Source organism: Polyergus mexicanus, unplaced genomic scaffold (genome assembly GCF_030449975.1).
Source record: "Polyergus mexicanus isolate NDT 795.1 unplaced genomic scaffold, iyPolMexi1.0 SCAF_13, whole genome shotgun sequence".
Taxonomy (NCBI): Eukaryota; Metazoa; Arthropoda; class Insecta; order Hymenoptera; family Formicidae; genus Polyergus; species Polyergus mexicanus.
Window position 1 is genome coordinate 9,487,230 of NW_027223333.1, and position 22,228 is coordinate 9,509,457.

The 22,228-nt window shown below is 38.8% G+C and overlaps 3 protein-coding genes across 18 annotated transcripts in view; 1 reads left to right on the top strand and 2 right to left on the bottom strand.

Moving 5' to 3' along the window:
* Nfi (Nuclear factor I) overlaps positions 1 to 10,724 on the bottom strand; it is a 30,915-nt gene extending 20,191 nt beyond the window's left edge. For 4 of the 12 annotated variants that reach the window (XM_070305762.1, XM_070305761.1, XM_070305751.1 and 1 more), the window contains exons 1-2: positions 9,302 to 10,724; positions 5,007 to 5,162 (exon numbers count right to left, since the gene is read on the bottom strand). In XM_070305762.1, the coding sequence (XP_070161863.1) occupies positions 5,007 to 5,162; positions 9,302 to 9,382 (237 nt within the window). In that variant the 5' untranslated portion in view covers positions 9,383 to 10,724. Of the gene's footprint in view, positions 1 to 5,006; positions 5,163 to 6,295; positions 6,821 to 7,311; positions 7,406 to 7,570; positions 8,574 to 9,301 lie in introns of those variants that run through there. The other 8 variants (XM_070305755.1, XM_070305757.1, XM_070305758.1 and 5 more) reach the window with 8 other exon arrangements.
* A 1,516-nt stretch (positions 10,725 to 12,240) lies between these two features.
* Arpc4 (Actin-related protein 2/3 complex, subunit 4) lies at positions 12,241 to 14,261 on the bottom strand. The gene is made up of 4 exons (XM_070305549.1): positions 13,993 to 14,261; positions 13,410 to 13,736; positions 13,135 to 13,305; positions 12,241 to 13,044 (listed from the first exon to the last, which is right to left on the bottom strand). Exons 1-4 carry the CDS (start codon positions 13,993 to 13,995, stop codon positions 13,039 to 13,041), a joined length of 507 nt encoding a protein of 168 aa, XP_070161650.1. The 5' UTR covers positions 13,996 to 14,261; the 3' UTR covers positions 12,241 to 13,038.
* A 904-nt stretch (positions 14,262 to 15,165) lies between these two features.
* LOC138938507 (dnaJ homolog subfamily B member 6) lies at positions 15,166 to 21,569 on the top strand. 5 transcript variants are annotated; one of them, XR_011447717.1, is made up of 8 exons: positions 15,166 to 15,385; positions 18,349 to 18,450; positions 18,638 to 18,747; positions 19,079 to 19,189; positions 20,018 to 20,194; positions 20,300 to 20,561; positions 20,646 to 20,829; positions 21,083 to 21,171. XR_011447717.1 is itself a non-coding variant. In XM_070305545.1 (8 exons), exons 2-8 carry the CDS (start codon positions 18,386 to 18,388, stop codon positions 21,249 to 21,251), a joined length of 984 nt encoding a protein of 327 aa, XP_070161646.1. In that variant the 5' UTR covers positions 15,167 to 15,385; positions 18,349 to 18,385; the 3' UTR covers positions 21,252 to 21,569. The 5 variants fall into 5 exon arrangements, 4 of the variants coding, with proteins under 4 accessions (XP_070161646.1, XP_070161649.1, XP_070161647.1 ...); XM_070305545.1 differs by having other exon boundaries at positions 15,167 to 15,385; positions 20,646 to 20,735; positions 21,083 to 21,569; XM_070305546.1 differs by lacking the exon at positions 15,166 to 15,385 and adding an exon at positions 15,685 to 15,780 and having other exon boundaries at positions 20,646 to 20,735; positions 21,083 to 21,569.
* The last annotated feature ends 659 nt before the right edge of the window (positions 21,570 to 22,228 follow it).

Here is a 22,228-nt window from a genome sequence, read left to right on the forward strand (position 1 = left end):
AGAAGGTTTTCGAAGATGCAGAATTGGAGGCATTACTTAATGAAGACTCGAGTCAAAGTCAAAAAGAATTGGCACGATCATTGGGAGTGGACAATACTTTGAATCATAAATGTATAACCAGTTTTTGACAATAAAGCCTCGAATTTCGGGGAAAAAACGGCGGAAGCAAAGTTGTACACCTAATACATATAGCGGGACGATTCGAAAGCGTCTCGATGTGAAAATTTCGAGTCGAGTTTTGTTAAAGCTTGTAACGAGAATAGCGACTAGCGAGCGACAATCTCTCGAGGAGGGACATCTTTCGGTCGAGCGATATGCAGCGCACGCGTGCGACCCTCGTCACACTCGGAATAGCAAATACACACGCGTGCATGAGATCCCTGAGAAATGCATCGAAAGCGCGTGGAATGCATCGGAGAGAATGCTCCGTGCGATCTATCTATCGCCTAGGCCCGTTTTTGCCGTGCACGTACGCGCGCGCTCCGTATTCCCTTCGTATAGACTCAGGAGACGAAGAATCTTTTTTTTTTTTTTTCTACCTCACCAAATATCTTCGTCGTCATTGTAATTCGCGGCTCGATATTACCAACGGTAATAATCATCGGAAATATTAAAATCGCAATGTTACGGTATTACAGCTGATTAGGAATATATATTAAACGCGACAAACCCGTATTGATCGTAAGGGATGAAAAAAAAATTGAAAATATAATTATCGTACGATGAAAAGATATAGCGTATAAATATAAATTACAATTAAATTTAACAAAAAGTTTTAGCGGAACAAGAATTGACCTCTCTCTCTCTATCGATAATTAAATTAATAATTATACACGCGCATATATCGAGCGTGGACTGGAAAATTTGACAGAGGCAATTAAGCGTAACAAGTGCGTAAAATGAATACGGTAATAAATTGGCAATCGTTTTTACCGTAGTGGCAGGCGGCAGACGGCAGGCGAAAGAGTAGAGCGAGTTCGCGAGAAAACGTATATGCGAGGCTGTCACGCGCATCGACGTCCCGACATTTCCGCGCGCGTGTGAATAAAATGTCAAGCACGTTTTTGCCACGCACTAGCGAATAAAGCGGATAGGAGCGCATTCGCGCGGTTTTGCTCGCGATGCGCCACGCTTGGAGAAAGCCTCGCACACGCGTTTACGGTGCATCCTGCGTGCATACTCGATATCAAGTATGCCGAATGCGAAGGAGAGCCTACGCGTTCGCGGCAAATGTCTTCAACGAGAGAGAGGGCCCAACACCGTGACACGCGTACGCATGCTACCTTCCCAAAGGCGCGGTTTACACGCTACCGGATGACTCGCTAGTCGTTCTTTTCGTCTCGCGTCTTTTTCCCCTATCTCCGCTCCTCTATCGCCACCAAGTCTGTCGATGCAATCGCAAATCTCGCAAACCTTTTGGGGTTTTGGGTATTTCGTTAGACGCTACTATAAGATTAATCTTATTCGTAAGCGCTTACTCTCGCGCGTGACACACGCATACACGCATACACCTGCCGCAACAGCTGCTGCCAATTTATTTCAGAGATTAAATATGAAAACTCGCGCATCCTTCTTCCCCTTTCCTCCCTTGCTTTCCCTCTGCCGAGCGCGCGTAATTCTAGAAATATACATAAATATTCTACTATATTTTAATAGATGCTATTGCTTTACTCGAATGCATATTATACGCTTTGCGTACGATGACATTGTCTCTAGAAATTTTAGGAAAAGGATATTTTTAATATAACATTGTAATTATTTCTTCGATGGATATTTTTCTCATCAATTTTAATAATATTCAATCCTCCCTCCCCCTCAAATTCATCTCGTAATGCTTTGCGATGAACTTTAATATTAAAACATTCTATGTCCACGAGCTATTTTACCTAACGATGAACGAACGATGTTTGCATTATCAATGTGTAATGTGCATTTTCTCGAAAATACTGCCTGCGATGTATCGTTCGACGATGATGGGACGAGAGAAAAGCAGGAGAAATGGGGAAAGAAGAATCCTTTTCTTATAAACGTACGATTGAAATATCGCAAACAAACACACATTGATATTTTACAGCTATTACAGATAACTAAAACGTATTTGTGCAATGCGGACAAAGATGAAATTTGTCGCCGTATAGTAGTACTCCACACAAATCGATACAAAATCAAAGCGTTCGAGGTCAGAGGCTAGATCAGCTCAGAGTCTAGATTGTCGTTCGATGATAAGAATAGGTGGATGGAATGGATCGAAGAAAATTCCAAGTGGGGTAGAGAGACCGGGAATATATTTATTAATTTGGCAAGCTTCCCGACCAGTGTATATCTGCCGACCCTTTACGTTACTACGTTATGACGCGAACAAAGCGACTCTACGATTTCTTTATAGGCAATTCCGAGGTCTGCATAGAATGTTGTAAATATTATAGTCCCTCTCGAGAGTCAGAGTCCATAAGGACCACCGACTATCTTTCCCGAGCTCCAAACCCAAATTACCAAAGTTGAAATTGTCGTAATCGTCTAGTGCAATCGTTTCCCCCTATTTTCCCTTCCTTCATTTTACAAACAAGTCTTTTGTTTTACTTTTCCGTCAATCTTAATAAGTACTACGGATAACTTGCACTTGCGTCAAATATCCGAATATTTCGAGATTCGTTAAATATTTTTACCCGTAATCGATCTTATTTGTGTCGAGTACGTTAGCGACATTGGTAACGTATCTCGATACATATAGCCTTTAATAATCTTTTATAATAAATATCTATAACGAAATTAAAACGTATATCTTTATTATCCGTCAATAGCAAAACGGATTAATGCGTTTAGATGAGTGACGAACGTGCGGAGATTTATGCCTTACCGAATCGAAATGTCGAAAAGATTGAGTACATACAGCTCGTAATACGAGAATGATTTCAACGTGGATGCGGATAATGTCGATTGTAATCCTCTCTAGACTCTAGACTCTAGACGGAAAGGAAATGGATTACAATGTAGAGAACGTATCGAGACAAATGTGTAATTACGAGATATATATATATATATATATATAGTTTGAATAATGAGCTGGAAAAGGTGACGATGCGAACGACGAACGGAAAGGTAGGAAGGGAATAGCGTCGCTAGTTTGCATAAATTTAGGAAATACAGGGTAGAAAATCGATATCTGCATAGAGATTATAGATGGTGGTTGGTAGGCGCCGCGTAGCCGCAGCCTCCGTCGCGACGGCGTATGCGCTACATGTCTACGTCCTCCCCAACACCATTTTCGACCGCCCTAAACCGGCCATCCCTCCCACTCATCCCCATTGCCGAAAAGTTGGTGTGCATTCGTGTAGCGGATACTTTTCGTTGGTGTTGGGGTTGGTGTTGGTGTTGGTGTTGGTGCTGCACCCCTTCCTCTCTCTCGATCCACCATGACCCTACCAAACCCTCCGTCGAGCTACACATATACTCTTCTCGCGTATGTATATGCTCTTCCTTCCTCTTACGAGCGACGCGACGCGCCGCACCCCTTCTCTCGCTCTGATTTATCCCCCCGTCTATCCATCCATTGCTCACGTTCTCTTTCTTTTTCTTCGACTGTCTATCTCTTTTGCTCACACACTACGCTCGCCTGTCTCGGTCTCTCGCAGTGCCCTATACCCGAATCGAAGTAGTCGATATCGTACTGCGGTCTGTCTCGAAATTAAGAGAAAACGACAGACCTGCGTCGCGCGTAGCCCGCTCGAGTATATCCCTCTTGTTATTTTCCATTTGTACCTCCCTTTATTCCTAATGTATATGCCGTCTTGCAACTTGAAAAGTACACGTTGCACCCTTTCCTTGTCCACATCTTTTTTATCCATTCGGGAATTAAACTCGAGAGAAGCAACTCAATATTCCCGCGTCGCTCGAGATTCGACACAAAGAAGAAGAGAAAGAGAGAGAACGAGAGATTCGAAACATGCTTATATTCCTTACATTATGTAATATTTAATATTACATTCTATTCCAAGCAAGCAATTGCGCCCCTATCTAAATCAAACTATATTCAAAGTAAACTACGTTGAAACAACAATATCGTACCTTTAGTTGACCGTTTCTACAAAGTAGAAAGAGAGAGAGAGAGAGAGAGAGAGAGAGAGAGAGAGAGAGAGAGGAAGAAAACGACGTATCTTAATTTCTCAATGCGCGAAACGCGTTACCTTACACCGAATACCGCAATAGTGCCAGTACTTATACGTACACTTTAGCGCGGCCAACGACCTTTTACTTTCATTCATGTTTGTTCGCGAGGCCGGTAGATCGATACAATTGCGAGATAAACAAACGTAATTCGAAATATCTCCCAATATTCTATTCCAGAACCGCAGTTTCCGCCGGAATTTGCCGTCGAATGTAAATGTAAAATGAGCGGGTTTTTTTTTGTTTTTTTTTCTTCTTTTTTTTTGGTCCGTTTCACTTGTAATTATAGCAACGCGAATTTGCGCGAAACGTTCTCATTGTTTAGATGCATGAAAGAGAAATGAAACGAAAATACTGAAAATGGAGGAAGAAGAAACGTCTATGCGCCACTAGTTAATGCCAGCCGCTCTTCCGCTAAATACCGCAACATCGCGAAATTAAAATATTGATCGAACCCTGTCGCGAGAGGGAGGATGGGAATGACGGTGGAGAAGCAACGGGCCGATAACGTTACCAACGACGATAGCACATCCGACGTCCGCTATCGTCGAATAGATACGACAGACTCCAATAGGTAAAAGACTCAGTCCCTCTTCAAAACTTTATATTACGTATATTATTTATATTATCCGTCTTAAAATTTTTTCTAACGATCCAATTCGTAGTGCGCGCGCGCGCGCGCGCACGATCCTCGTCATATTTGCAGTTTGTTGTTCGCAAACGAGATAATTGATTTATCCGTGCAATTTTTAATTTCTTTTAATATACCGATAGACATAGAGAGCGTTAAAGACAAGATTAATTCACCAGACAGTCTTCTGTATTGCCGAAGGGTCCCTCACCTGAAGTTCTTCCTTACACTGACGTTCCTCTTCCAAGCTCATCCGCTTCTCGTGTTTCTTATAGTATCGTCTCTTGGCAGCTTGTAGATTGAACCATGTGTACGAGAAAGACTTCACGAATGGTAGAAGAGCCTCGATAAATGGATGGAACTCATCCTGCAATCATACGATATTTATTTCTTTTATTATTAAATTATCAGCATTCTCTTATCTCGTTATTAAGTTCCAACCCCCGGTTTCCTTTTCTTTTTTTCTTTTTTTTTCTCTGTTTTTTTTCCCATATACATGCAACCGTCGACTATCTTATTTTAGAGAAATCAAGAATTTTGTGAAATAATATAAATGAAAAAAAAAAGGTCACACGCAATATGGTAAATAGCATAAACGACATTCTCAATTAATTCAACAGCACCAGTTTTGTGAAATGTTTTTGTCATCAAACTAGCAAAGAAATTTCTATTTTATCCGTGTTGCGAAAACGATAAATCGAATCAAATTAATTATTTATTAGAGCCACTTATAACGATGAACCTCTTTCTAGACAGTTTAATAAAATTAATCTAGGTAAAGTCATTAGAAGTATCCGCTATTCTTAATAAAAAAGAAAAAGAAAAAAAAAACATTTATCATGCATCTCGGTCCATTTTACAGGAATAATTTGATTTATTATATAGATTCGTTAATCTCGCTTAAAAATTCAAGTACAATTGCACAATGGAAAATGAGCGAGAGAAATTAAAAGTGATAACACAAGACGATGGCACAAAATTTTATAAAATAATTGGAAAAATTGAGATTAATGCGGTATCAACAATGTTGAGTGTCTCTGTTAATAATAAGTGACTATAAATGTGTAAGTGATATCGAATGACTTATGATGGATTACATGCTTTTTTTTTTTTATATATATATAAAGAATAATTCATTTATTTTACTTTTTCTTTTATTATTCTGTGCGCTATTTTATTTCTCATTCATTTACGATTGGTTTACGTTACTCTTTTCATTTATCTTTCTGTTTTAAATATAAAACTTATATTCTCGCGACATATACATTCAATCTGACATATCGAATTATAAAATATATTGAAATATTGGACATAAGTATAGATATTTAACGACGAATACAGCGATATTGTCGATATCGGTTAATGGGCGGGATTTGATTCAATCTCCCTCCCTCCCTCTCTCTTTCTCTCTACCTTTTAATCTCTTTCCATAGTAAATATAAAAATTCTCCCGTCGTACACATCTTGCTAGGAATAAACTGCTAAAAAACACAAACGAACCATCGAGTATTCGCAAACACTGCAGCTGCTGTAGCACACTACCGTCGTCCGTTCGTCCCTCCTGTCAGCGTCCAGCTGTCAGAAACAGCGATCCTCGCGGTAACGATTACGAAGAGCTCGATACTCCTCCACCTCGCAGTCGCGAATCGCTCGCGGCCTCATCTCCAATCTACCAATCTCCTTCCCGAGAAGAAGCGAATCTACCTCTTCTCACTTCTGCTTTTCCAATTATTCGAGATACTCGTCTATTTATCCTCACTTTTGACAGAGTCTCTCACTAGCCGTCGAGAAGCCGCTGCCAGGGATCTTGCTCGCGACACTGTCCCCCGCAAACTCGTCCATGTATCTCCCGTGTTTTGTCAATGGTACGCGTAACTTTTTACCGACGCTACCACGTGGACTTGTTTCGATGTTTATCGAGCCATCGTCCTCCTGACAAGACGATATTCCTAACTTTACGCGTACGGGACGATACTTTCTCGAGGGATGTTTCTTCTCGTCGACTCTTCGCTAATCTTTTTCATTCTACAAGAACTTTCTCTAATAAAGATCGCGCCGCGCGATTTAAACTTTAGCCATCGAAAACGCGCCAGCCGAAATCTTGCCGAGATCACGTTTGCGCCATTGTGACAAAAGAGGAAAAAAGAACAGAAGGAGAAGTATATATCTAATCTGTGATTTCGCTCCCCTTTTCCAACGCTATACGTTTTGTATATCGGACAGATCGTCGGATACGCGCCGTTATCCTAACCAAGGACCGAGAACGAACGAACGAGAACATACGGATGAAACAATAGGGTTGGGGGGGGGGGGGAACAAAAAAAAACGACACACCTGGGAAGAAGAGATCGTCGTTTACGGACGTTTTACAGACACGCCTTTGTACGTTGGACTCGCGCGTCCATCTGTGTAGGTAACGCTGTTATTTTCGGAGCCAACGAAAATCAGGAACGTCAAACACTCTCGTCATCGCGGCAAGGATAAAGACACGTTGGGAAAGAACGCGCGCGACAAACCTTGGGATATGTTTGGGAGAGGTGCAAGCGCGCGAAAGCTATAAAAGAAACGATTCCAGCGCGTCATCTTGTCTCCGTGCGTTTCTTTTCTTTTCTTTTCTTTTCTCTTTTTTTTTTCCTTTTTCTCTTTTTCTCTTAATTACAAATTACTCTTTACGCGATAGAGAAAATCCATGCTAAAAATCGACGAGCAGCCAAGCAGGAAGAAGCGCAAATTGAATCACTCCCGGAAAACGATGGTCACACACGGAAAACGTACCATTGTCAGGTACGAGCGATTCGCGAACTCAAATTAGAGAGTCCGTCACCTCCTCCTTCTTCTCTTCCGCCACCACCGTCTCGTCCTCCTCCTCCTTCTCCTCCTTCTCTTCCTCTTCTGTACTTACTCGCGCAATATTGCGTGGCGCCAACTTATTCGAAGAGCTCCACGAGCCGCGATGGAGTAAAAAAACATTTCGACGCACACCGGATTAAGGTGTATAATTTTTACCACGACCCGGCCCCGGTAAAAATTTTCTCGAGATTTAAATTCTTCACCTATTATTAGGAAATGAAGAGAATCTCTCTCTCTCTCTCTCTCTCTCTCTCTCACTCGCAATAACAAGCATCAGCACGGTGCTCCCCTTTACGGTAAATGACGCGTTATACGAGCATTGATTCGACACGCGCGACAAAGAACGATATCGCAAATTTGACGTGGACAATGATAACGATCGAGCGTATAAGGGCGATCGAGCAAAATTAAATAAAAAAATTAACGCGCTTGTCGTACGTTGTCGCGGCGCAAATTCGAGTGGCGCAAGATCAGCGGCGCGAGCTTTGGTAAAACATTTGGCTGTATAAGAAAAGCACACGACGTAGACTCTCCGTACTCTTTGAACAAGATCGCCACATCGCCATTTCAAAGATTAAAAGCGTACGCAAAGCGTAGCCGGATGCTGTTTCGAACGTATTCCGGCACGATAGCGAATAGCGGCCAATTCTATTGTATTTCTCTCGAGCGCACTCTCGTCGTTTGCCTATTTAACGTCGCGTTGAACTTTGGATCCGAGTCCCGATCGGCTTGATTCGTTCGCCAAGATCGCGACCGCGCACCGTCTACTCCTCCGTCCTTCGTCTCGATGGCGGAAAAGCGGATACAACGTCGGTCGTCGCGACGACACTGAGACGCCGGTCGTCGAGACGCGCGTATCGAGACTCGAGACCGAGACGCGGACGGCACCGCGCGGCGGCCAGGTACGGCACCCTAAACAGTTATTAATAGCTTCTGTCCTAGCTTACTAGATTTGCCCTCGAACTGACGCGGTGCGACGCGACGCGGAGCAACGCGGAGCGACGCGGAGCGACACGACGCCGATTTATTGCTTTTTCCCTATTCAAATATCTCTCTCCCTTCAGATGCAAAATTTCCGATATCATCATTGATATTAGAAAAATGTATAAACAAGAGTGATTCGATGAGTTCTATCCAATCGCGATACAGACGCTATATGTATATTTCTCGTAGGAAGAAACGCGAAAAAAGGGGATGAAAAAAGAATAGCCAAGGGGAAGGAAAAGTTTCATTTAAAAAAAAAAAAAAAAAAATCTTTTCTATATATCGCAAGTATGTCTTATATATTATAACGCATCTCGAGACAAGAAAGATTGGCCGCGCGTAAATAGCATCGAGGCGCGCGCGCAACCTTTGAAACGTATTCGTACTCGCGCGATAATAGCCACGACATAAATGCCACGAGTTTCTCTCGACACATTTTTCGTCCCCGTTGTCATCTTTACATAAAAAAAAAAAAGAAAAAAAGAAAAAGAAAAAAAGAAAAAAAAACATTTTTACCGCATACCGCGGTAATAGCGAAAAAGTAACAGAGGCACGCGCAAAATTGAGTAAAATCATCTTCGTCGCAAGCCGAAGATCATCGACAAGAGCGAGAATGTAAACATGGAGAATTAGGCGAGAGAAAGAAAAAGATGGGATTAAAAATCTAAGCACCTGTCCGACGGAAGGAGCCTGCAGGTAAGTCGAGACATCCGGTTCCACCATGCAGCTTCTCAGGGTGTCCGGGATGAACATGAGTAGTCTGGACGTAGTCTGATAGCCAAGCTGAAGCCGGCTGATCACGACCCCGTCGTCGCTGTTCGACGCCGTTTGATACCGCTCGATGCCGCTCGACGATGCGCTTCAACTCCCAGACCGCTCGACGACGACGACGACGACGACGAAGATTATTGTCATATAGGGAAGAACGGGCTCTCTCTCTCTCTCTCTCTCTCAGTTTGAACGCCGATTGCGGAGGATGTCGATCGCGAGGGACCGGGTTCTAAGGATCGCACCGCTCGTCGGAGCAAGGCTGTCGATCGCAAAAATATCGTACAACTCTTTCCGCGACTTTAAGTCGAGAGTAAAACACGTGGTTCGAACGTATTCTCGTTGATCAACTTCCGGAGCAAGTCCGAACGATGCGTCGTCGCAACGACGGCAATCTTTCAAGCCCCGAAGAGATCTCTTGCGGTCTTCCTCGCTCTTCCCCTCGTCGTTGACGATTCGGGCGACGACGAGTGTGCCGCTTGCACCTCTAGCGAACGATTCCGCGCTCTCGATAAACGTTCTCGCGGGACTGTTCTTTTCGACACCGGCCTCGCCGGCCTTGGTACGGACGCTATCGACGCTGCTAAACTGTTGTCGTTTGTCGGGTGGTGACGAGACGCCGCACCCAAGCACACGCATCCTATCTAGCCGCAGTTGAGAATTTCTTTTCGATTTCGGATCTCCTCCGCGTTTCTCTCTCTCTCTCTCTCTCTCGTGCCGTACGCAGAGTGTCGCGATTCTCCCCCACAAATACACTCTTATCGCCCCTTCTCTGTCGCACCTCTCTCGCACGCTCTCTCCCTCCCTTTTCGACTTTTTCTTAAGCCGACTTTCACCCCTTCCTCTATTCTCCTCGATATCGCTTCTTTTCTTCCTGTCGATAGAAATGTCCTCTTTACCTTTGCCCTTCTTTCTCGTGTATATTCCTCGCTTTCTTTTTCTTTAATTTTACCGTTTCGTTTCTTTCCGCTCTCTCCCTCTCTCTCTCTCTCGTCCCATCTGTATCTTTATCAACGATTTCCGCACTCTCTCCCTCTCTCTCTCTCTCTCTCTCTTCTTTTGCCGCGCAATTTTGAGATTGTCTTTATTGTCACATCGATGCAAATACGGCCACGACAACGACGATAATAATGACCAAGAGAGCTCTTACGCTCTCGGTTCCTTCTAGTTTCCCTGCGCTCGATCGGAAGACGCCAAGCTTCGGACTATGTCGACTCCAAACCACGAAAGCTGCGTCGGCGTCGGCGTCGGCGTCGGCGTCGGCGTCGGCGTAAAAAGCGAACAGCGTCGCGCAAGCTCGATGTCAGAGTGTAGTCTCCTCCGCGAGATATATAGAAACATAATAAAAGTCAAATGAATGAGAGAAGAGAATAATAAATAATAGATTTTTAAATGATGGGCATGTGTTGCGCAAAAATATTGTAAAACGTAAAACAGACGATCGATATTTAAAAGTCTACTTTTGAAAAAAATTTCGCAAGACAAATGCATAATGAACACGTACATCACACGTTACATTATAAGACTGTTTAATAAAGTAAGGATATACGTACGTTTGTCCGTTTGCTGGAATTCAGTCCATAATACAAATTTTGCGTCCGTTTTATTCGAGTTTATCATCGTTTCGGTCACAAATATTCAAATAGCTTTAACGTCTGTCGATTTGCGTCAATTTTCATCAATAACGAGTATACTTGTTACTTGCAAAGTATAGCTCTTACAGACTTGTCGATGAGGGAGAAACTCTTTCAAGAGGATCTGAATATACTGAAAAACTAATACCATCACGGCACAGTTATTCGATCGATTAAAACGTATAATCTCTCCGAGCAAAATAATTTTTGATCTTTACTTCTTATAAGATCGTAAAGATCACAAGATTCGTTTCCAGATAAAGAAGAAGATAAAATAGTGAATATAAAAATCTCGATGTGGATTCAGGAGAAATAACTTACATGATTGCGTAATTGACAAACATTCGTAAATCACCATTGACGTTTGGAGATGGATTAATCATAAATAAAAATAGAATTTTCCCACAGAATTTATAAAGCTATCGTGAACGTGATCATTGCACTCTGTACACAATGTACAGAAGCGTTGGTCAGGAGTTGGAAGTTGCAGCTACGAAGGCGCATCCGTCATCCGATTGAAAAGCGCGGTAACTTTCGTATGATAAGATTATCGAAACATATGTAACATTCACACTACGCGAGTTTCTTATGTAATAAATAAAATAAAATCTTCAGGCTAAATAAAGTATTATGTACATGTACATGTACATCGTTAGTATCAAAAATCTTGATCTCTTGACTCTTCATCGCCATATGCATACATTATTATGTATTCATTAAATCATTTATTATTTTGTTTCATCCTAAAACTTAGTTTTCAAAAAAATTATTAATTATTTTACTTATCGCACAGTAAAAAAATCATTAGAATTAAAGACTACAATTTCATCAAACCTGGGGGAAATATTCTTGCATCTTTTTATAAAAATGCATATATAATATTACTAAATACAATAAGTGACACGCAGTACACATATTATATAATTGTGAAATAAAAATATTCTTCGTTCCTCCGTCTTTTTTCCAAAATGAGAATATAAGGCGTTTAAATCATTTATTTAATTGCAAAGATTTTTCAAATTTGTAAACTTTGAGCATAAATTTTACTAAATTATATTTTGCATTGTAAAATTTGGATGCTGCTTCAACTAAATAGAGATGTACATTATGAGATTAGAAAAAATTTAGAAAAAGTAAAAAGTATACAAATTCGAATTTTATAAAAAAAACATCCATAATTATTTAATAACATTTAACAAAGTCTAACTACAATAAATTCAATTGACAAAGCAATCTCCATAATAATGAGGGAAAAAAAAAAAAAAATTAAACAAGCATTTCTGATAGATATGAATTTGATACATATAATTCTATATAATTGAAGCATTAGTATTAAAAGTATATGTATGGTATGCGTAAGTAAGTGTATATGTAAGTGTTACATGTTTGTATGTATGTGTATCAATCAATCGCAATTTTATAAAAACATTCGACTTTTTAGCCAACATTGGTAAAAACTAATTATTCCATGTCAAGTAATTCCCAATCCGAAAAGAAATTTAACTCAAACTCGTGAATTTACTTAAAACTAGTTAAATTATTACAAGTATTATCGAATTATTCAAATATCATTTTTTTCATAAAAAATGTATTATACAAATAATTGGTTTTAGATTCATTCAGATGGCCTCTTTATTCATTTTATCCATCTAGTTTTATGAAATAAATGCTTAAAAACCATTCGCATGGCAAATGTTTATATAGCGATATTCAATATTAATTTAACTTTTAATATTGCTCGAAATGCTATATAACAAAGCTAGCTTATATAACACTATGTTTACATTAACATAATATATATTATTTAACATGGAACAATTCCAATGGCAATACAGAGAGGATATGAGATGATATATTTTGTTGAATATTTTATAAAAATGTCTTTCTTAATTTTGTCAAAGTTATCGTTTAATATTGTACAATTGACAATATCAATGCGCCGTGCATCCGTTGTGTACTTCGATTCTTGGAATTATTCATATATTGTTAATACTCGCCATAAATAGATTAAAACTGAAAAAATTAAAAATTTATTGTTAGATGTATAATATTACGTCTACAAAATGTTGTAAACTTGATTAAAAACAGTAACTCGTTACTCACTCTTTTTAAGAATTCCTCCGCACATATGCGTGCTCTAGCATTAACCGACAATTTCATTTCGCTGATTTCTCTATCGATCTCCTCCATAAAGTGAATAACAAAATCTACTATCTTATGTTTGTACATTTGCTCGACATGAATATTAGTAATTAAAAAGCTAATGTCATAGCCCTAAAATAAATATTGTGTAAAATAACGATTTGATAATATCAAAATATAATCATACGTATAAACTTTGTAAAAAGTTTAAGAGCGCGTTACTTTTAATTACTCGCCTCTACTGGTTTTCTTCTGAGTATCATAAAATGTTCGGCTCTCATTGTCATGAATCTTGTAAAATTATGACAAAGAATCTTTTCTAGATCATCGGCTTGCTTCACGGCGATACTTATTCTCATACTGTTTATACTAGATTCAATCAAGACCTTCTCCTTGTCGTTTCTACTTATCAAGATAGGCGTCAAAAGCAGTTCTTTGCTCGCCCTTACTTCCACTTCAGGTTTATTGTGTTTTTCCACAATTTGAGAGGAAAAATTCTCTAGACACATGGCAGCGGTAAGCGTACGCCTAACTGCGGTCAAATAGGGTTTTAGCGTTCCCGACTGCAAAACAAACAATACAAGAAAAAAGTTTGATACTGTATTTAATTCTCACAATTAAATGTTGCAAAAATGTACGTTTCCTTCTGTTTATACATAATAGTAGCTAGAAAAAATCCAAGCTATTTTAAGGAGTAGGATTAAAAGAGTACAAACAAATCGCTATCAAAACCTGCACAATCAGTTAAGAATGATTTGATGAGATTGATAGGCTAGTCGAAAATCAAAAGGACGATTCATTGAATATAAGATCACTTACCATATTCGCAATAACTCACAAAATTCGATATGACATTCGTTTTGGCTAATCTATCAGATTTTTAAAAGCCTGTCGAGCTTTTCACTGCTTGTAAGATATACGATAGAAAACATGAAACATTGCATCGGTTAGTAGTACATTCTCAATTCTTCCAGCTTCCAGCGTAAATCCCGGCTCATTCAACGCTCAACTACTCTGATTCACTTTAGTCGAGACCACTGAACTCTATACACACTAACATACTAGAACCTGGAACCTGGAACGCGCCCTCTTTCATATAAACCTGGCGTAAACGTGCGGGATGACAAAGAGGGCATTGTGTGACTTTTGTCTCTCTTCATCTTATAGCGTTTTCGAATGAACGGTTTAATTCAACCCGGATAAATTAATCACTATATTTTACTATGAATTCAAGCCTTTTATTGGCAGAGACGATGCAATGATGTCATTAATCGCTCTCAGAGCCTATGAGAGTTATGCCCATATCAAATTACGCAAAATGAAGATTGAAGATTGAAGATTAAAGAAATTGAAATTTGACTAATCATAATAAAAGGGACTAAAATTTCTTTGCCCTAATTGGTCAAATTCAATCTTCAATCTCAATCTTCAATGCGTGGTAAAAACTTTTCACGTTTCCGCCTTAGGGGAAAAGTACATTATTGGCCATTAGGCCGGATTCACACCTTGGCAGAAAAGTAGAAAGCAGAAAAGCAGAGGCCAATCGAAACTCGCGCTAAAGAAGCAGAATGTACCGCTTATTTTCAGAGCGAGTTTTGATTGGCTTCTGCTTTTCTGCTTTTTTTTTGTCAAGGTTGTGAATCCGGCCTTAGAACATATATAAATGGAAGGGGAATGGAGAGAAAATCATATAGTTGCCTCTCTCTTGTGAGTAACTGCTCAAAAGTGCGCATGCACGGCTTACCGGTTTGGCCCAATGAAAAATAACGTAACATTAATCGCATGTGTGTGCGCGCGCAAAGGTATGTAGTATACTACAGACACGATCCTTGTATGTGCGGTTATTCACAAGAGAGAGGCAACTACGATTTTCTTTCTCACTTCTTTCCGACACTTTTCAGCCTGCTATTCCCCTTCCATTTATATATGTTCTAAAGATCGACCCGGCCCGGCGACGTCAAGGCGCATGAATACAGTACCAAATACTAGAAACATCTAGAGAAATCGAGAGACATTGTTCTTGGATAATCGAATTTTGTTTGAGGCAACTTCACGGCGATTGTCGCGTATCTCCAATCTCCACTTTTGTCCGCGAACGTGTGCTTTCTTTCCGATCGAGAGGAATAAAAACGGTTTACTTTTACCGATTAATAAAATCGATTGAAATTTGACGATTGGCGACTAATACGGCAACGAACAGGAACCATTTTCGGTGAGTCCCGAAGATAATTTTTTAATAGAGTATGCCAGAGAGAACCGCGCGCAATATCTCTTTTTGGAGCTGAGAATTTAGCATTTTTCTTTTTCTTTTTTTTTTTTGCACACGCTTCGAGCTCCTAGAAACGAACAAACCTTTGGAAGAAAAGCTTCCGTTCCAGCTATTTCGCATCAAACATTCGCGTCTTCTAAACTCGACGCAAAGCTAACAGCTATGCGCGAAGGCGTATGTAAAAGTACGCTAGTTATATATATATATATATATTCTCTATTATATATTTGCTAAAGCGTTGTCGAGTATCAGCGTAATCAATTGAAACCAAATAGATTCAAGTACATGTCAGTTACTTCTAGTTTATGATAAAGCGCGCCCTCGTATCGTACGTTGCGGTAAGTAAATCGAGTGAAATTAACGGATTGAACGTAATAGATGTACAATTGAACGAAATTTCATCTTGTGCGCTGTCATTGTTGAGTTTATCACAGATGCTGAAATGTGCCGAATCGCCAAAGGAACTTATCGGTGACTGTTACCAATATTTCCACCAACTATTGATAACATTATCGTCCTAACAATGACAACATATTATTAGATGCAGCAAGAGGAGTTATAAGAGAAGAGAGGGATTTTTGCGCATAGCCGAACAATAGGAATCTATAGTTTGAAAACTTTATAATCATAGGCTTTAGTTCCGTATGCTACAATAATTTTCAGTGACATACGACTAAAGCACAGAATATGGCCCAATGTCAAGAACAATAACATTGAGATACAGATTGTATCATGTTGTGTAATTGGAAGAAACGATGCTTGTAATGTATTTGATATTTGTGTCGAGAGGTACGATGCAAACATACAACGCGAAACATTTGGCAAACATTTCGAACAATGTTTTGGAATGAGAGTTTGTAATATCTCACAATTTATTTGACATTGGATTAGAATCTTATATATTAATTTATGTTTAAAATAGGTGAGAGAAAGAGAATTGAATCTTTTCTTCTGTTCTCTTTAATTCTCTCCTTGTTTCATGCAAGATAAAGCACGATGTAATTCCGAATTTAAATTACATGTAAATTCGAGATGTATGTACGCGTATTTTTCTCTCAAAGAAAAACATTTCGTACTTTCTGTCTGATTTTGTAAAATGACATACATACAGCGAGATACTATAGTTTACTATTGTATAGTTTTCTCTTTATTTTACTCACGCATTTGTTTCATGTTACTCAAATTAATGTTGAAATGATGATTTTATGCAAAATTTATTATACATCCGATTGTTTCTTTTCCAAATGCGGTCAAGGTATTAATTTTTTGCAAATTATAAAAATGTTTTGTAATTTTGTTTGAATTATATGTATAATATTGAAAAAATGTATATATGTGTGTGTGTATGTGTGTGTGAGCGAGCGCAATACAATTAACCGCTATCTATTTAGAGCACTATTTAGAAAGAGAAGGAGGGAATGTATACGCGTGTACATTGATATTTAAATTATACTTGCAACGAGGACAATACGCGGAAAGATTGGCGCGCGAGCGAGCGAGGATATAGGGCGTCGCGTCGCGCGAAATCCTTTTCCTTCGATATGTCGTTCTCTGGCCAAATATGTAAAACTGACGTCACGCATCTCTGCAAGAACATAAGGACGCCCACTAGAATCGCCTCGCTCTCATTCATTCTCGAAACTGCGTACTCTCTTTCAGATTGCCAAATATATTTCCTTCCGTAATATTGTAATTTTCGGCGAGTTTGATCGATTGGAAGATTCAGTTTGTTTTAGAAGCTAGAGTTGCGAAAATTCAAGGTCGTATTTGAAGTGTCGAGAGATAGGAAAAACAAATCTGTCGAAACTTGTGAGAGAAATCTTCTTGTAATAACACGATGATACAACGATAAGAGTAATAAGAGTGGGGATTTTAAATATCTCGATAAAACGAAATTCGTAGTCGTTACGCAGGCGGCAGATATATACGTAGGATTACGTGGTCGCGAGACGACCCACGTCGCGATGACGAGCACGTTGGCTACGACTTTACCTAAGAGATTCGCAAAACGCGTAGGTAGCGTAGATAGACCAAAAATCAAATCCAAAAGTAGCATGACTCATTCACAATCAGGTTCGCGCTATCCCTAGATAAATGCACATATTAGCTCTTTATCTTTATCATCATCTTCGTCTCTAGTATTCCTTTTCTCAGAGAGTTGGAGAAAGAGAGATCGAGTATGTATATATATATATATTGTATATATCTCTATTTGGCAGAGATTCAGAATTATCGAAGGCAAAAGTAGTATCAGTGATTAGTTAAAATAGCATAAAACAACACATTACGTTAGTAAGGAACGAAGATTGTTGAAGAAATCGCGCGACATATTTTTGTTTTCCTTTTTTTTCTTCTTTCTATTTTCTTTAATTTGCGCGGCAATTGGCGATATATCGATACACAAAATCGTAGATCATTCGTATTCGTAATAATCTCTATATCCAACTATTTCAACTATTTTCGATAGTTTACTTGGCTAACTTTAGCAATTTCGTCCCTCTCATCTCGAGTTTGCAAACGCTTTAAATTTTCATGATTGCGTGTATATTGTATTTATCATATTCGACCAAAAAAATTGATACGGTGTAATTAGATATAATGCGCTATCTGTTCTTGCTTGCGGTCCATTTAAATTGTTAATGACATTTACGTGCGTCGTATAACGCTATACTGCGTCACCAGTCACGATGAAGAAACGTGATAAATTATTCGTCAAAACATTAGAAATCATTATATTTATTACGAGCGAGGATATCGCTGTCGCGTCACCGAAAAGGACGACAATTTAATATTAAGATCTTTCATCCTATGTCTCTTTGTAATATTATATTGTACAATCTCGATTCTCATCCGTTAATCGTCGACTCGCATCAGCTATAATAATAAACACTCGTATTGTTCGACAGGTGGTTTCCTAAGTCCTGATTCCAAACGTGCTAAACGATGGTCGACTATTACAAAGTGCTCGAGGTACAACGGACTGTTTCTAGTGCTGATATAAAGAAAGCGTAAGTTTAATCTCTTTCTCGTTAACTAATTTGTTAATCTAATTTATATCTAATTTTGTGAAATTGGAGATCGCCAGCAGATTTTCAAGTTTCGAAATCTTACGAAATAATATGACCTACTCTTACGATCGATCGGATGTTTTTAATAAGCTCCGCTAACGCAATATCCGGCTTTTCCATTTCGTAGGTACAGAAAGTTGGCATTGAAATGGCATCCAGACAAGAATCCCGATAATTTGGAAGAGGCAAATAGAAGATTCAAGGAAATCTCAGAAGCTTATGAAGTTTTGAGCGATGGTAAGTACGTTCTATGATAATAAATAAATCAATCAAATCGAGAGAACACAACTGCGGTTCTCGTCGAAAATTCATTTCTTAACCGCAAAGCGCAATGCGATTGATCATCTTGGAACACATGACATGCCTTAATTAGATTCTATAAAAGCATAGCAGATTTCTAGGATTAATGAAGATTGAAGCTGCCGCTTTTTTTTTTTTAACCGAAACATCATACAAAAAATACTCGTTTCGAGAATATAGATTATAGATTGTCGTAAAATTTAAAAGAACGAGGAACGTACATATAATTTGTAAGAGAAGATTGGGGCGATATAGAAAATCTTTCCAGATGTGAAGAGACGCACTTACGATCAGCGCTTATATCAGAAGGCGGCGTCAAGACCCGGCCGTGGATTCACCTTCCGGAGTTTCTTTGATTCTCCTTTCCAGCGATATTTCGGTATCATTTGAAAAAAAAGGAATACGATTTGCAGAGTGCTCGAAACATTTTGTAGTTTTCTTTTCTCTTTTTTTCTCGCCTTAATATTGCGCCATACAAAATATGTATATCCGCCTCTCTCTTCTCCACTTTTTTTGCGAAAAAATTTAAACGCGCACGGAATGAGAGCGCGGAATCTAACGCGACGCAGGAGCGAGACCGGTTTAGGGGATTTTCAAAATCAACGTTGATTTATACGAGAATACGGCTATTTATGAAAACTATGCTACAATGTATGATTTGTGAATGTCTTTCTTTTTTTTTTATTATTTATTTATTTATTTATCTATTTTATTTTTTATTATTATTAAAACGACACTGTATCCGAGTACACAAACAGAATGCATATCCGATCGCTCATCCTTTTTTATTCCTATAAAAATGATAGTAGAAGAAACTTTGCGAGTTTTTCCTGATTTATAGTATCACGCTGAATAACTACCATGTTGCGGTTAATCCTGCTTGTATTCTATTGTCAGCGTGTGTTAACAGCTAGCGAATTATAACTCGATCGAAACAGTTACATTCTTGATAAAAATGATCAATGTGTTATAAGCTAAACTAAGCGACATATTAGTCGCGATAAATCCTTGAGCGTTGTTGATACTCTATGAAATTTTTCTCATTTTTCTCTTGTATTTCAATCTATCGATTAATGTTGGACTAACCTTGCGGCAAATTTTGCGGAAACCACGCTTATTGAGTTTTGATTGAAAGGAATAAAATTTTGTGATGCCAATTGAAAGTAACCATTGAAAGTAATAATCGTTTTGCTTGGAAATTTTTTAGAAAAGAAGAGACGCGTTTACGATCAGTATGGCAAAGAAGGTCTTCAAATGCCCGGAGGTAAACGACGCCACGGAGATGATTTTGATCCGCACTTTGCTGGCACATTCGTTTTTAGAGATCCCGAGGAAGTATTTAGAGAATTTTTCGACGGTATACCCTTCGAAGATTTATTTGCCGGTAAGGCATGTACGCGCGCGCGCGGGCGCGCGCGATACACTGCATAATAATAAATATATATGTGATGACTACACAAAACGCGATTGTCACTGTTGAATTTCACAGGTTTTCATGGTTGTCCCCGGAGAGGCGCTACGGGGAGACATAATCATCCGACTAGCAATAGTCTGAGTACTTCCTTCTTTGGTCCCTTTGGATTCGGCTTTCGTTTGCCGTTCGATAATCTAATGGAGAATGCCGGCGCCGCAGGAAACTTTACATCTTTCGGTACTTTTACCAATTTCGACGGAGCGAGCGGTGGTGCTGCTGTGAAACGTACCAGTACCTCGACTCGTTTCATCGACGGAAAGAAAATTACGACCAAAAAGTATGTCTGATAATGCACATATCATAGATTTCTAATGGCATTTATATATTCTTTCTAATCGTTCTTTTTTTTTTTTTTTTGCAGAGTCTATGAAAATGGGAAAGAAACTATAATGTCTTACGAAAACGATGTACTGAAATCAAAGACGGTGAACGGCGTACCACAGTCAATAACGTATAGTTAAAAACACATCTCATTCGCTCGATCTCTCCTTGGCAATTGAGAAATTCCTGTCGTCACGGTTCGAACATCAGCAAACGAGTACCTGGTATTCGCGTTGATATCTCCCGACATACATATTCTCCTCTCTCTCACAATAGTTTCATCGAGAACATCAGAACGTAACATCAGTTTTTAACGCGTTTTACTCATTGAAATTGACAATCGATGATAGTGAGATAGGCTCTCTAAGCCCGAGTGATCGGAGCGTTAATAATTGGAATTTAACAATAAAACAAGAGCGAAATTGCCTCTCACGAACTTTAATTTTCCGTCATCTCGTTTGTTTATGTGTGTATTAGGTTCGACGAAGCATCGACGAGTCGTCAAGTCTGTGAGAACTTCAATGATAACACGATGGGTAACCACAGCTCGAATGCGATCCACAACGACTATCTAAAAGCTAGCAGAGTAAAGACGCGTCATCATCCGCACACGAGTAAGAAGCACGATAGAAATAAGAGGAAGTAAATTGCTCTTGTCAAGTTCCTTATATATTCAAGTCGACAAGTATACGCTCTTAATGTACTCGATTGATGTAATTTAATTCAAATTTTCAATTTATATATATATATATATATATATATATATATATATATATGTATATGTATATGTATATATATGTATACATGTCACTATTATCTCCATTGTCTACTATCTAATAGAAATTCAAGAAACATATTGCCAATTTATATATGAGTTATTACGTAAAAGAGGGAGAGAGAGAGAGAGAGAGAGAGAGAGAAAGAAAGAAAAATATCTTATAACACAATTGGTTTTTTGACATATCCATGCGGTTCGGTTAATAAAATTCATTTCAAAAAACAAGATTTGTCAGCTTTTGGTTTCGAAAGCGAAGCGGCGCGCTATCCATTATCATTGAATCATTTAGTTTTGTAAAACAATGAGCTGTTCGAGTCGAATTACGTACTCGTGATAGCGTATCGCTTATGCTGTTAATTCAAACTTTACAATTTGCATATAACATCCGCCTCATTTCTACCAATAGCTGTAAAACGTCAAACTGATATCGTTTGCGCTAACTTAAATCTCGTTTAAACTAGGTATGCAGAACTGACGCTAGGTTACAGAACTGACGCAAACTTATAATTTCTCAAACAAAAATGCCTTTTACATCTTTCGTATCGGTTAATAATAGTTATAATTTATTTTCGTTGCTGTGTATTTTTATTCTCGCGTTGGCTATAGCGTTATTTACCAATTTAAGTTTTAGCTAAATACACACAAGCTGAAATATATCGTTGGAAGTGTGTTAGGAAACTGTTTCCTTTGATTAGTCGTATTTCGATATGTGTATATAATGATAAGCAAAATTATATATGTATAAAAATACATTTATTAATATACACTAATAATCTTGACTCGGAAGGAGTGAAACTTTAGTACGGGACTGAAATGGAAAGGGCAAAAGTTAAATTATTGTTTGT

Coding starts and splice junctions, on each gene's coding strand:
- Arpc4 (XM_070305549.1), bottom strand. Junction 13,306..13,409: donor TCAGAAGAAAACCAGTAGAG/GCGAGTAATTAA, acceptor TATTTATTTTAG/GGCTATGACATTAGCTTTTT.
- LOC138938507 (XM_070305545.1), top strand. CDS start 18,386: ATGGTCGACTATTACAAAGTGCTCGAGGTACAACGGACTGTTTCTAGT. Junction 20,195..20,299: donor CTTCGAAGATTTATTTGCCG/GTAAGGCATGTA, acceptor TGAATTTCACAG/GTTTTCATGGTTGTCCCCGG. Junction 20,736..21,082: donor GGCGTACCACAGTCAATAAC/GTATAGTTAAAA, acceptor TGTGTGTATTAG/GTTCGACGAAGCATCGACGA.